This window comes from Cryptotermes secundus, unplaced genomic scaffold, assembly GCF_002891405.2.
Source record: "Cryptotermes secundus unplaced genomic scaffold, Csec_1.0 scaffold375, whole genome shotgun sequence".
Lineage (NCBI taxonomy): Eukaryota > Metazoa > Arthropoda > Insecta > Blattodea > Kalotermitidae > Cryptotermes > Cryptotermes secundus.
The window spans coordinates 1076580-1089489 of NW_019731222.1; the positions used below are offsets into that span (position 1 = coordinate 1076580).

General features: G+C 39.7%; 1 protein-coding gene across 3 annotated transcripts in view; it reads right to left on the reverse strand.

The window, feature by feature from the left end:
- The window catches only part of LOC111866492, a 122607-nt gene that overhangs the window by 31055 nt on the left and 78642 nt on the right, over window positions 1–12910 (reverse strand). For 2 of the 3 annotated variants that reach the window (XM_023855487.2, XM_023855485.2), the window contains exon 3: window positions 5456–5659. In XM_023855487.2, coding sequence (XP_023711255.1) covers window positions 5456–5659 — 204 coding nt within the window. The remainder of the gene's footprint in view (window positions 1–5455; window positions 5660–12910) is intronic. The other variant, XM_023855486.2, reaches the window with a different exon arrangement.

The following is a 12910-nucleotide window of genomic DNA, read 5'->3' on the forward strand; positions in this document are numbered from 1 at the left end:
TAATGACCTCGCAAGACCATTTTTTTCTCAAAGAAGTTAACTTGAATTTGCTACTGAAGCGAGTGGAAAGGGCGGTAACTTTTGTGATTCCCAAGAGAGAAACGTCGAGGTCATATTACAGGAGAGAAACGGCTAACCATCTAAATAACTAAGTAACTAACTTACTAACTACATGGACCTGAGTTCTCTTTGTGAAGACTGCAGCCGCTCAGTTACTCAGGAATTTCCCAACATTTTATGGAAGCCGAAGGTTAATTATCGCGTACACAAGAGCCCTCGGCTGGTCTCTCTTCTGAGCCAGATAAATCCAGTCCATGCCACCCCATTCTATGTCTCTAAGATCCATCTTACTATTATCCTCCCACCCAATTCTAGATCTTCCTAGAAGTCTCTTTCCTTTTGTCTTTTCCCCTCTTACACGTGCTTCATACCCTGCCCTTCTCATTCTCTACGACTTGAACAGTCTAATTTTATTTGGTGAGGAGTACAAGTTACGAAGTTTCTCTCTGTCCAATTTTTTTTTAAGCTATTGTTATTTCATCGCCCATTGGTCCAAATAATCACACCCTGTTCTCAAAGGCCTTCATTTCATGTTCTTCCCGTAATGTCAGAGACTAAGTTGCAAATCCAAAAAACTACAGGTAAATTTATTGTTTTCACGTTTTTAGACAGTAGTGTTCTGAACTGAATGGTAGCAAGCATTAACCGAATATAAACTATTCGACTACGGCAGATATTCTTGCTTCATTCTCGAACAGAGCTTTCCATGTAACAGGCAATGGAGGCCCATAGGGCTGTGAGACATCGAGGCTCCCACATTTTCTGGACAATCGGCCCATAGATGGCGGTGGGGTTGTCAGTCTTACTCACCGGCTGTCCTTTTACATCCAGAAATATTCCTGGTATTCATTTCTGTCACAAGCTGACTCGACCCCCGGGTCATAATGAGGCTTGAAGGATTACGTCAATTGAAAAGCACAGTGACCTCATCGGGAATTTAACCCACGACCTTCCGGCTTGTAGCAAAGTGCCTCAACCAACTACGCTACCGCGTGACCCACTTCACTGATAAGCGATCCTTAACCTGAGTCGACAACAAACAAACGCACTCAAAGAAAACATCCAGAACTCCAGCAAATATTTCTTGGAATCCACTTGAAAAAATACATTTCTCTCTAGTATTCAAATTTTTCTGTTCCAACAAGATCGCTGAATATTCCTCCGAAACAGCGGCGATCACTCGCGAGACCACACGATGTTACATGTCAGGATATGATAAAATGAACCAGGCCTCATCTCCATTCTCCTTGTAGCTCCTGCGTCCTGAGACTTTACTGGACGCCTATCTATCTTCCGAATAGCTCCAAAGTAGAGTTCAAGTGTTCTTAAGTACTTGGAAGAGAGAGTTCCGGAGAAATCTTCAGACACTCCCGCCGTATTTCCGTGAGTGAGATGGAGAAACGTTAAGACTGAACATTGCTCCCGTTACAATTTACATACATTAGAATGAGGTAAGTTTTAATGTCTTCAGTAATTATAATATAAAAGTTATTAAACTTGAATTTTAATAATTAAGAAGAGTTCTATCTTCTGTGTTATAGCCTAATTCCATGTAGCCCGCTGGAAGTGAACCGACGGTTCGGACGAACATGTCGCCTTCTTCTTCAGGATTCAAGAATAAACCAAGCAAGCAAAATTGTTGCTTGTTGGATCTGTTTCCGTCCTCAGGTGAGGTGTTTTCCCTCACCTGAGGACGGAAACAGATCCAGTTTCCGAAACGTCGTGTTTTTCTTATTTATCTTAAAACCAGGACGATGGATAAAGTCCGAAAACCCAATATCTCTATGTGTTATACACCATCTTCAGAATCCTATAGTAACTACTAAATCTTTATCTGCTTACTTACTCATGGAGCTGAGCCCTTCTGGAGGAGCGGCCAATTCTGCAGCTATTCAAGAATTTCCCAGTAATTTATGGAACCCGAAAGTTCATTACAGTGTTCACAAGAGCCTTCCACTGGTCCGTATCCTGAGCCAGACCAATCCAATCCATACCATCCCATCCTATCTCTCTAAGATCCACTTTAATATTGTCCATCCACCTACGCCTTGGTCTTCCCAATGGTCTCTTTACTTCTGGCTTTCCCACCAATATCCTATATTCATTCCTCGTCTCCCCCATTCGTGCTAATCTTGTCTGGGACAATGTAATAATTAAAACAAGTTGTACAAAATTGTAATTTTGCCGGTTCTTATATATGGACGTGGAACTTGATTTCCATATTAATTAGGGGAAAAATTATAGACTAAGTTTGTTTAAGAAGATATTGAGAAAATACTCGGGTCTGAGAGGATGAGCATAACTGAAGGCTGGAGAATAGCCCATAATGAGGAGCTTCAGCATTACAAAATGATTGTCCATTTCAAATATTATTACAATGACAAAACCAAACAAGATGAAACGAAGAGATGAGAAATGCATACAAAATTCTTGATCGAGACATATGAAGGTAACAGATCACTTGAAAACCTTAGTCGTTGATGTGAGGATAATATTAAAATTAATTAATTTTAGCGAATTGTTTTAATTGTTTTTTAGATTATTTTTGTAGTATAGTTTTCGGCCCAAGAAACCCGCATAATAAAGACCTTCATAACTTGTTTTCTTCGACCCATAATTAAAATTATCAAGTCAAGGAAGATGGGGTGGGCAGGGCATGTATGGCGTAAGGGAGGCAAGGAGAAAATATGCAAGATATTGATGGGAATATCAGAAGGAAAGAGACAACTAGGAAGACTGATAGGTAGACGGGAGGATAATATTAAAATGCATCTTAGAGAGATAGTCTGGGGTATGTTTTGGTTACCTCTCCCTCATATATTGAATGGATGATCGGCTTCTAAAGACAGAATTCGGGTCAGCAGAATTAGTTGTAACTCTGATAATGGGACATTAGCATATATATGTAAGTTTGATCTGCAATTACTGTTACATCAACTTCTTATTAAAGCACAATAATTTTATGATTTTGGAGAGCCGGGATAGCTCAGTCGGTACAACGACTGGCTACTGCCTGGACGACCGAGAAGTCGGATTTCTAGTAACGGTACGATCAAGAATTATCTCTTCTCCAAATTGTCCAGACCGGCTCTGGGGCCCACCCACCCTCCTACCCAATGGGTACCGGGGGCTCTTCCCTCGGGGGTTAAAGCGGCCGGGTCGTGAAACGAACCACTCACCTCCAACTAGTGCCGAGGTAAAGAAAATATGGATCTATACATCAATTCCCCCATACGCCTTCATGGCGTAGTGCTTAATTTGTTAAGTACGGGGAACACTTTACCTTATTAATATTTCTTGCCTAAGAAATCAGATCGGCATTGACCTGAATCTGATGTCCCCCATTTAATGCCACTCCAATAACCCGTCACAGCAAGCGTTTAAGTCAAAATTAATTAACCTTCAAATTAATTAGTCTCGTTCACAGACACGGCATTCAGGTTGTGAACCACGTACCCGAGTCTAAACTTTTGTTTCCCGCTACGTGAGATCGGTGAAGTTCTACGTCTCTAGTGAAGCAATGGAGATAATTAGATCTCCATCGGTGAGTGGAGAAATTTTAGTACGCATGCGTATGCCGAGAGATAATGCAATGAATACAGTATAGTAGGATCTATATGCGAAAATGGGCTTCAAATATGCGTCTTATAATTGAATCTGCATGGAAATGTATGTTATATAGGCATTTAGCATTCACCTACACGTTACAAGATTGGCTTGTGTTGCAAACAGTAACATATGCTAGTAATGCGTGAACATGTGTCACACCATTCGTGTAATAATATTCATTTCTCCTTATTTATGTTCGAACTCCCATCAATACACCATCACCAATTTTCTTTGTATACTTTCCTGTAAAGTATCGCATGTATGCTATGGTTCTCAGCAATTGACCTGCGCGCGCAACACCATTCTTCGCCTTTGTTCGCGCATCGGCCTTGCACCGACATATCAGAGGGTTTACCATTTATATAAATTATACTTCCCTTTCGCTTAGGAAAGAAAGTAACCTTACGAAATCATCCAGTATGTGTCTGAGTGTCCCATTTTTTATCTTCGAATCAATTCAAAGGAACTGAGGAAATTAGCTTCTAACATTGCATAATTTGAAGGAACTAAATCTTGGTACATTTCTTAATTCCCATAATCAGTGGGAACAACATGGAGGACGAGCGAACATCTGAGATTGGAACGTTACATGGCACAGTTATAACAAATTCCTGAAATTATATACCATAACAGATGAAATTTTAGGGGCACGTGGTAGCGTAGTTGATTGAGGCACTATGCTACAAGCCGGAAGGTCGCGGGTTAACCCGATGAGGTCATTGGAATTTTTTTTCAATTGACCTAATCCTTCTAGCCGCACTATGGTCCTTGGGTCGACTCAGCATCTAACAGAAATGAGTACCAGGGATATTATTGGAATATTCTTTGGGGTAAAGGGAGGCCGGAGCGTAGGGCTGACAACCTTACCGCCATCTATGAGCCAATTGTCTAGAAAATGTGGGTACCTCAACCTCTCACAACCCTATGGGCCTCCACGGCCTGTTACAGGGATAGCTTTACTTTTTTTTTTACTTTAACATATAAAATTTTAATTAGGTACTGTTTTATATAGAATGTAAAAGAAAATCAGGCAAATAGGTGATTAATTATTTAATTTAGGCATATTTTAAAGCGGATTGCGGCATCATGACCTTACGATCAGAAGATAAAATGTTAAACGAAGATAATATCACATTCCATGTTTATTCTTTATATGTTCCCGCTGGTAACACGTAGGTTTGGATTTTTTAGTGTAAATCCCAGAACTTCTATTCGGTTCTGGAACGCAATACCCACTTTCAATTACGAACCAGCCTTTTATATGAGATCTAAGGAGATCATATGAGATCCACATCACAGTTTACATGTTTGTACTTCCAATCATAATTTTATTACAAATTTACTGGAACATTTTTGGACAATTTGTTCAATGGATTAATTTTATATTAATCTGTTCATTTTTATAATTTTTTTTATTGCTAATGGGGTGGGACTAAGTCCCTTGTACTGCGGCCAATTCTGGCCTATTGTACCAGCCCCAGATGATACGTGAGGGTTGATTGTGGAGCAATTGGTGGAATGAAGATTGGCAAGGGAAATCGAAGTACTCGGAGAAAACCTGACCCAGCGCCACTTTGTGTACCACAAATCCCATTTGACCAGACCCGTGATCGAACCCGGGCCGCCGCGGTGGGAAGCCAGCGGCTATCCGCTTGAGCTATGGCGCGGCCAATTTTTACAATTACTCCATTCGTTGTGAATGTTTATATGTTTTATCACCTCCCAGCCCTTGTTTCTAGGTATATAGAAATTGTTTCTAAAATAATGCAGAGTAGTCAATACGAACCTCGATGGCAGATGTAGCCAACTTGCACGTCACAAGGAGAACGCAGAACCACGACGTCTCTTGAGCTGGAGATTATCATCTGAGGGCAGCCTTTATCAATGTTGAGGCACTCTGGGGACAGCTCTTCCCCTCTCTGAGCTGATTTCTTACAAGATGGCCGTGGTATTCCATCATCTATTACACCGACCCAGAACTGACCATCTTCTGAAAAGAAGAACATTTCTGCGTAAGCCATGACCATACATTGATTACTCCTGGAAAGATCTCTGATGTCGTTACGTTAAGCTTCAATCTTATTAAGAAGCAGGGTCAAACTTTCCGGTTCACTTTCCCTTAAATTCGTATCCCAGACTCTTTGATTCCTGATTTACGCTTGGCGGGAATAAATCCCTCCTCAAAATCATTTACGATATATTCAAGAAAACCATACTGTGGCGTATAGACCCGTTATTAAGCAGTGACGCCGTAAACAGCGGCCCTTGCTAGGCAACACAAGCAACATACACGCGCTCGACAGTAGAAGAAAGGTGTTTTCTATGTGGTATGCGCCGCGGCCGTTGTTATGCAAAGGCACGGCAAACACAACTCTACAACAATGGGGAGTTGTGTTTTCTGCGTGGTCCATGCCAAGGAGTTCTCTCAACGACAACTGGCGCTACAGTTTATTTGTGGGATATTCGCCGGATAATACAGACGTGAGCATGCAAGATAGGATCCGTTACCAGGCAACGACTATTGCAGACTATAACAAACTGAGAACACTAGTCTGTGTGTGTGTCAGTGATCTGTAAACTGTAGTCACGAATCGCGAGTGTATACAAATAGTCAATAAGTGAAGTTTCAAATCCAAACCCCGTCTATAGTCACTAATACACATGACAATGCGTAGTTATATATCCATTTATCTATTTTATATGTAATCATTAAATCATCAAAGTGTTAATGTACCTAAGGAAAAACAAGCGTTTTCGTCTCTAGAAAAGAAGAAATGTTGAAATGAAATATACAGAGTTGTTTTCCACTTCAACATATTCGCAACACGGACAATATCGACCTGCGTGTTCAGTGTTAATGTGTACCTTCATAATTGACCTCAAGCCCACTTATTTTTCTGTCCAAAATATAGAGAAATGCCTATTATGTGATCAGAACGAACTTAGAAAGAAAAGATTTGAGGCTTTCACGGCGGTGACTATGAAGAAAGCAGTCTTCTGGGATTTGGCACCGTGTATATATGGTGTTAACCGACGTTTCGGAGGAACGTATCGCCTCCATCTTCAGGGTAGAAGAAAAAATATATAAGAAATCTGCAAGCAAAGAGACCGTGAGAACCGGTAAAAGCACTCTGTCTGCTTTTACCGATTCTCACGGTCTCTTTGCTTGCAGATTTCTTATATATTTTTTCTTCTACCATGAAGATGGAGGCGATACGTTCCTCCGAAACGTCGGTTAACACCATATATACACGGTGCCAAATCCCAGAAGACTGCTTTCTTCTTAGAAAGAAAACATTCACCGTCCAATTTAAGATATCAATAAAAATATTCTTACAAGATATAGGAAGCCAAAGAAACCACACTTCAGTGAGGACTTCCGGTGCTTTGCCTGTGAGTTAATCTGCTTCAGCACTTTGTACACAGGTGCAAACAAATATGATAAATTAAACGTAGAAATATATAAAAAATTCTTCATAACATCTTGTTATGAAGTTAATAGAGTCAGTATTCAAAGAAAAACCCAGATTTATTTCTAGTCATCCTCTGTGAGTCTCGGTTGATATAATATTATTCTGCCACTGTATCGATTTGCATTTCCAGAGAATATAATAACAGGGTGTCTAAAAATGTATTTGAAGGGAATGTGGATGAATGCTTCGGTGGCCTTTCTCGGGCACTATCCTAACATTTGCCTCGAGGGCTGCGGAAAATTAAGAACCTCATCCAGGAAAGTTGGTTCCAGGCTAGGAAATTTCGAAGTAGGAAAGAGGGTGCTATTCAATACACTAGGAAATTTGATGTGTTCTAACTGTGCTTGTAGCAGACTCACATTTTCACACTCTCACAATAGAGCAATCAACAACTTTACCTTCAGAACTAGTCAGATGTGGAAATAATTGTCGTTGAAATGTATTTCAAACATGCCTCGTTACCTGTCTTCTTCATGAATTCGGTGACGGAAATTTACTTCATATATACGTCGTGGGTATTAACACTGAACACTGAGACGTGACCTAAATATAAACAAGTTGTAATTACTGAACTACGTATAGCCTAGAAAGGCCATACCACGTCCATTTCAACATCACTGAATACTTCTGAAGAATTCTGATTTATTTTATTATTCACTAATTGAGGCCAAGATCGAAATTAGAGAACAGTAATTTGAAAATAAGAGGAAATAAACGTGGAAATTATATTCTACGTGTCTTATCGAATTTCAGATAAAACCATACCTTAACGAGTGTAACTCAGAGTAAGACATATTTGAGCTGAAGATTAAAGGATTGTTAAAATGTCGATTTAATTTGTGTATAAGGAACAACTTGCAAGCACAGTATCACAGTGATGAACCCAAAAGTTCATTACCGTGTTCACAAGAGCCCTCCACTGATCCCTATCCTAAGCTAGATCAATCCAATTAATACCATCCCATCCTATCTCTCTAAGATCCATTTTAATATTGTCCCCCCACCTACGCCTTGGCCTTCCCAGTGGGAGCAACAGGTATACAGAGTGAGAAATCTATGTAATAAAAAAGGAAGTTGCACTGAGTTCTGATCGGAGATCAAAGTTTAATGTTAAGGTGGGTGGTAGAGACATTAACCAGTGCTTGAAGGGTTGTCGGCTGTACTGCTAGGACAAATATTTGAACAGTGCCTTTAACAGGCCAGGACCGCTTTCATCAGAATCACGTTGCTCGTTATTCAGGACAAGAGCCATATCTCCGCCCAATAACCCATAAAGTTTATATAAACTACTAACCAAATAACTTACCAACCAACTCCATGGAACTGAGACTACCTTTAGAACCCAACAGTCGCTCAGCTTCTCAAGAATTTCCCAACCCAATGATTCATTACCGTACTCACAAGAGCTCTCCACTGATCCGTATCCAGAGCCAGATCAATCCAGTCCATGTCGCCCCATTATATTTTTCTACATCTAATATTACCCATCCACCTACTCTTGGTCTTCCTAGTGGTCTGTTTCCTTTTGGCTTTCCCACCAACATCATACATGCATTCCTCTTCTGTTCCATGCGTGTTACATGTCTTTGCCCACTTCATCCGCCTTGACTTGATCATTCTAATTAAAATTGGCTAAAAGTGCAAGTTTTGAAGCTCCTCATTACGCAGTTTTGTCCAAGCTGCTATTTTTTTCATCCCCCCTGCTTCCACATATTCTTCGTACCCTTAGTGTGTATCCTTCTTACAATATCAGAGACCAAGTTTCACACTCATACAAAATTTCATAAACAGTCTATAAATACAATACGAAGAAACCAGTGATCATTTGACATGTGGTGATATTGTGAAAACATAAATATTTTTAAAAATTACCGGCATTCTTAAGCGATAATTTCTGTTACACATCAGTTTCCAAAATTCTGTCAATTTATGCTCTTGCTTCAGAGTTTCGCGGCAACACAAGTCAAAGAGAGAAGATTATTACACTTTACATTAAAAACTGAATGCTTTTTTTTTTTAGGCAGGAAAATGGAAGACAGAAGAATTCTAACCTGACTCTCAGCCAGCATTTCCTTAATTTAAATTTATCTTAATTTCTTGATGAATGCAATTTCGATCCCTTTCTGCCGTTCGTTCTTCCCACATACTTTAAACTTTATCACATTTTGTAATGATAACAACTGTGATACTGTTTTGTCCTCCACTGTGACCACGAGACATGAATATAAATGCCTACTCAGATTTCTCTCTTTACGTGTAGGTCCAATAAGTTCGGGCGTTCTTTATTATGATACTGTCCCTTGTATCGGGTGACTGAGATTCGGGTTTTGATTGGTAATTGGATATATTGGATACTTACAGGTCGAAACTACAATTAATTATTACACTATCGATGATGTACACAATTTACAATCACTCCAAACTAATCTCTTCAGTCTATCTGCATGGGTTTATAATACGGGAACTACTTGTATAACAGTCTCACTGAATCACACACTCCAAGTATTACACAAGATTGAAGCCTTCTAATGACACTTTTTAAGATTCTAGAGGTCGAAGTAATTTCCGTGGCTACCTTCTACCGAGAAGAACTGAATCGTAGCGCCGTTTGTTTTTAAAATAACTCATTTGCATGGGCCACACATAAGACACCGTCTTCCATTGTTGCTTAAGCATGTTTACCGCTGCGTTGCCTGGCAGCAGACTTCCTATATCTCCGTGCTTTGCTCGGTGCGGATTGCATAGAAAACACAGTTTCCTTATTGTTGAGGTTTGTTTACCGAGCCAATTCTTAACAAAGCTCTAGCCATCCACGTTATAATATTCATGTTTCTCCCGAAAAATCATCATCAGTGTAAGCAGAAATTAATACGTCCCACTGAATTCAAATCCCTCTTGGTTTCCTTAGACCTTCCTTATCGCATATTATAAATCAAAATTGAAGAAAAATGGAGATAAATTACCCCCTTGTTTCAGAAAATAATTATGGATAAGAGCATAAGCAAGTCTCTCCCTTATTCCGTGCGGATAGAATATAATTTTAATTTTTAGAATTAGGGGTGTGATCGTGGGGTCTAAGGCATGAAATGTCTTCGTCCGCTCAATCGACGAAATCGTGGATTCGAATCGCACTCGAGGAATGGATATCTGTCAGCGTTTCTTCTGTGTTTGTGCTGTTTTTGTAGGTAGAAGCCTTACTACGGGCTGATCACCCGTCCAGAGAGTTCTATCGACTGCCTATAAATTTCAGAATTCATTCTGGTAAGAATCAGACCAGATGGCCTAATACGAAAAGTAGAAGAAGAATTGCAGTTGTAGTTACGTGTATGAATGAATACAGATGAGTTTTGGATTGGTAACTGGATTTACTGAACACTTACAGATCGCAGCTACAAGTAACTGTAGCAATATCGCTAATTCACACACTCTACAATTCACTACAGCACGCACTAAATATTCCCAGTCTGCTCTATCTTCATTGGTTGTCGCCTAGTAAAGGCTTTCTACGCAGTAGCTTCCTCAGCTTCCGTGTTCAAATCCTCACTGACTGGCGATTGTCTCACAACTCACTAAAATCTAGACTTGTCCTGCTTATAATATCTCGGCACGGACCTCACAAAAACACCTCTTCCAACATTTCTTCTATTGTTGCATCACGTAACTATCGCAACGAATGCGTAGAGAACACAGCTTCCAGTTACTCAACTGTTGCATGTTTGATTCTCTTTGGCCATTACATAATAACGGCCGTTATTTAGCAACGGCTCTTGTATAGTTGCTTGTTTTTCGGTTGTTGCCTAGCAACGGGATCATGCGCCACAATATTTATAGGCCTATTTTAAAGCAATTTATAAATTAATTTGAATGTTAAGAGTTCAGTTTTCATTCAAGAAAAGGTTTTGAATTGTGGTGCTATGGATTATGACACCGTTGAGTCTGACAGTTTTTACAAACGAATCGAAAGAACATACTCCTTTGATCTCCAGCGCAGAAGTGGCTTTAAAACTTAATGATGGAAGCAAAATATCACTTTGAAACTTGTACTAAACAGCACGGTGTCATAACCCAGAAGACCGTCATCCATTCGAATACGGATATCAACGAAAATCATTATATTTTTTTATTTAATTATTATAATCCAGATTTTTACTTTAAAGGAAATTCTGATCTATGCTGATCCTTTAACGTGAATATGGCTGACTGCGTTCTCAACTCGTTTTATTATTCAGTGTCACAAATACAATTTCCTCTCACACTCACTGCGTTATCCCCCGACAACTCAGTGTAACGTGAATCTGGCTAAACGTCGATGCAAACTTGTACGTCCACACTAGCAAATCACATCTGTGTCTCTTCACTTAAATGAATATGTAGAGGAGCGAAAGAGCTGTAGAGCTCGTTAACAAGAATCCCTGAAATATTTGTCCTCAATCAGAGACGCAAGTGAACCCTGAAACTGAATCCTGAATCTCACAGAGCGACACCTCCTTAAGGAGCTAATATTTGCTCAGCTACTCATGAAATTCCCAAAAATTTATGAAGGCCGAATGTTTATTACAATGTTCACAAGAGCACGCCACTAGTCTCTATCATGAGCCAGATGAATCCAGTCCACACCATCCCATCCTATTTCTCTAAAATTCGTTTTAACATTATCCTCCCATCTATGTTTAAGTCTTCTTAGTGACACTTTCCATTTCATTTCACCACTAAAATCCTGTATACATTCCCCTTCGTTCTCATGCGTGTTACACTCCCTGCCTATATATATTCCTTCTAAACTTAAACATTCCAATTTTATTTGGTAAGGAGTACAAATTATGAAGTTCTTCATTATGTAATTTTCTCCATCCTCCTATTACTTCAACTCTCTCGATTTCAAATATTCTTATCAGCATCCTCAGTTCATGTTTTTCCTTTAATGCCATAGACCAAGTTTCACACCCATACAGACCTACAAGCAACATTCGCTGAAAATAAGCTAGGATTCAAACAATATGGCGGGTGAGTGGTATTTGAGTGTCAACAGTGATTATCATGTGGCGACATTTACGCCACTCAGCATCAAGCTTCGATATTCATTATATCCACTTACAAAATAAAATACATTTGTTATTATGGAAAGAGATATTTTGGGTGGCTATTCATTGTTAATTGGCGTTTCACTTGTTTTTAAAGATGGAATATTAGGCACCAAACGCCAAATTATAGGCCTACAGGCAAAATAGAGACATGGCTTAACGTCAGTTTATTCCTCTTTTTATAAGCGAGGGTCTATGCGACTTATTGCCATGCCACAAGAAATCGCTGCTTGTTTCTAGCTTTACAGTGTACTGAAGTGAAGTCGTGAACAAGACGATGCAAATGCACAAACCTCTCTCTCGGTCCTGCTAACCGTCACATGCCTCTAACATTTGAATCATGGGAAAACGGATATGCACCAATGTCGTTTTGATTTGTATACCCCATGTTGGTGCAGGTATAGGTGACCGCAGATAGGGACTAACTCTATCGATTGAGCCTAACTGATCCTGATCCGAAAGGAGTTCGTTCTCTTCCTGATTGAAAGTAACGAACTTTGTCTTTGTGTTTAAACCAATATAAAACGGATATAAGTCGTGACGTCAGAATTAGATCTGGATCCTTGGAAACGCTCCTGTAGTTTCCTCGCAAATGCCAATCATAATGAAGCTTCATTCATTCATCAGTAATCTGTTAGATGACAGGTCCACAGCCTCTTCCAAAACAGTTTCTCCACTTAATGCGAT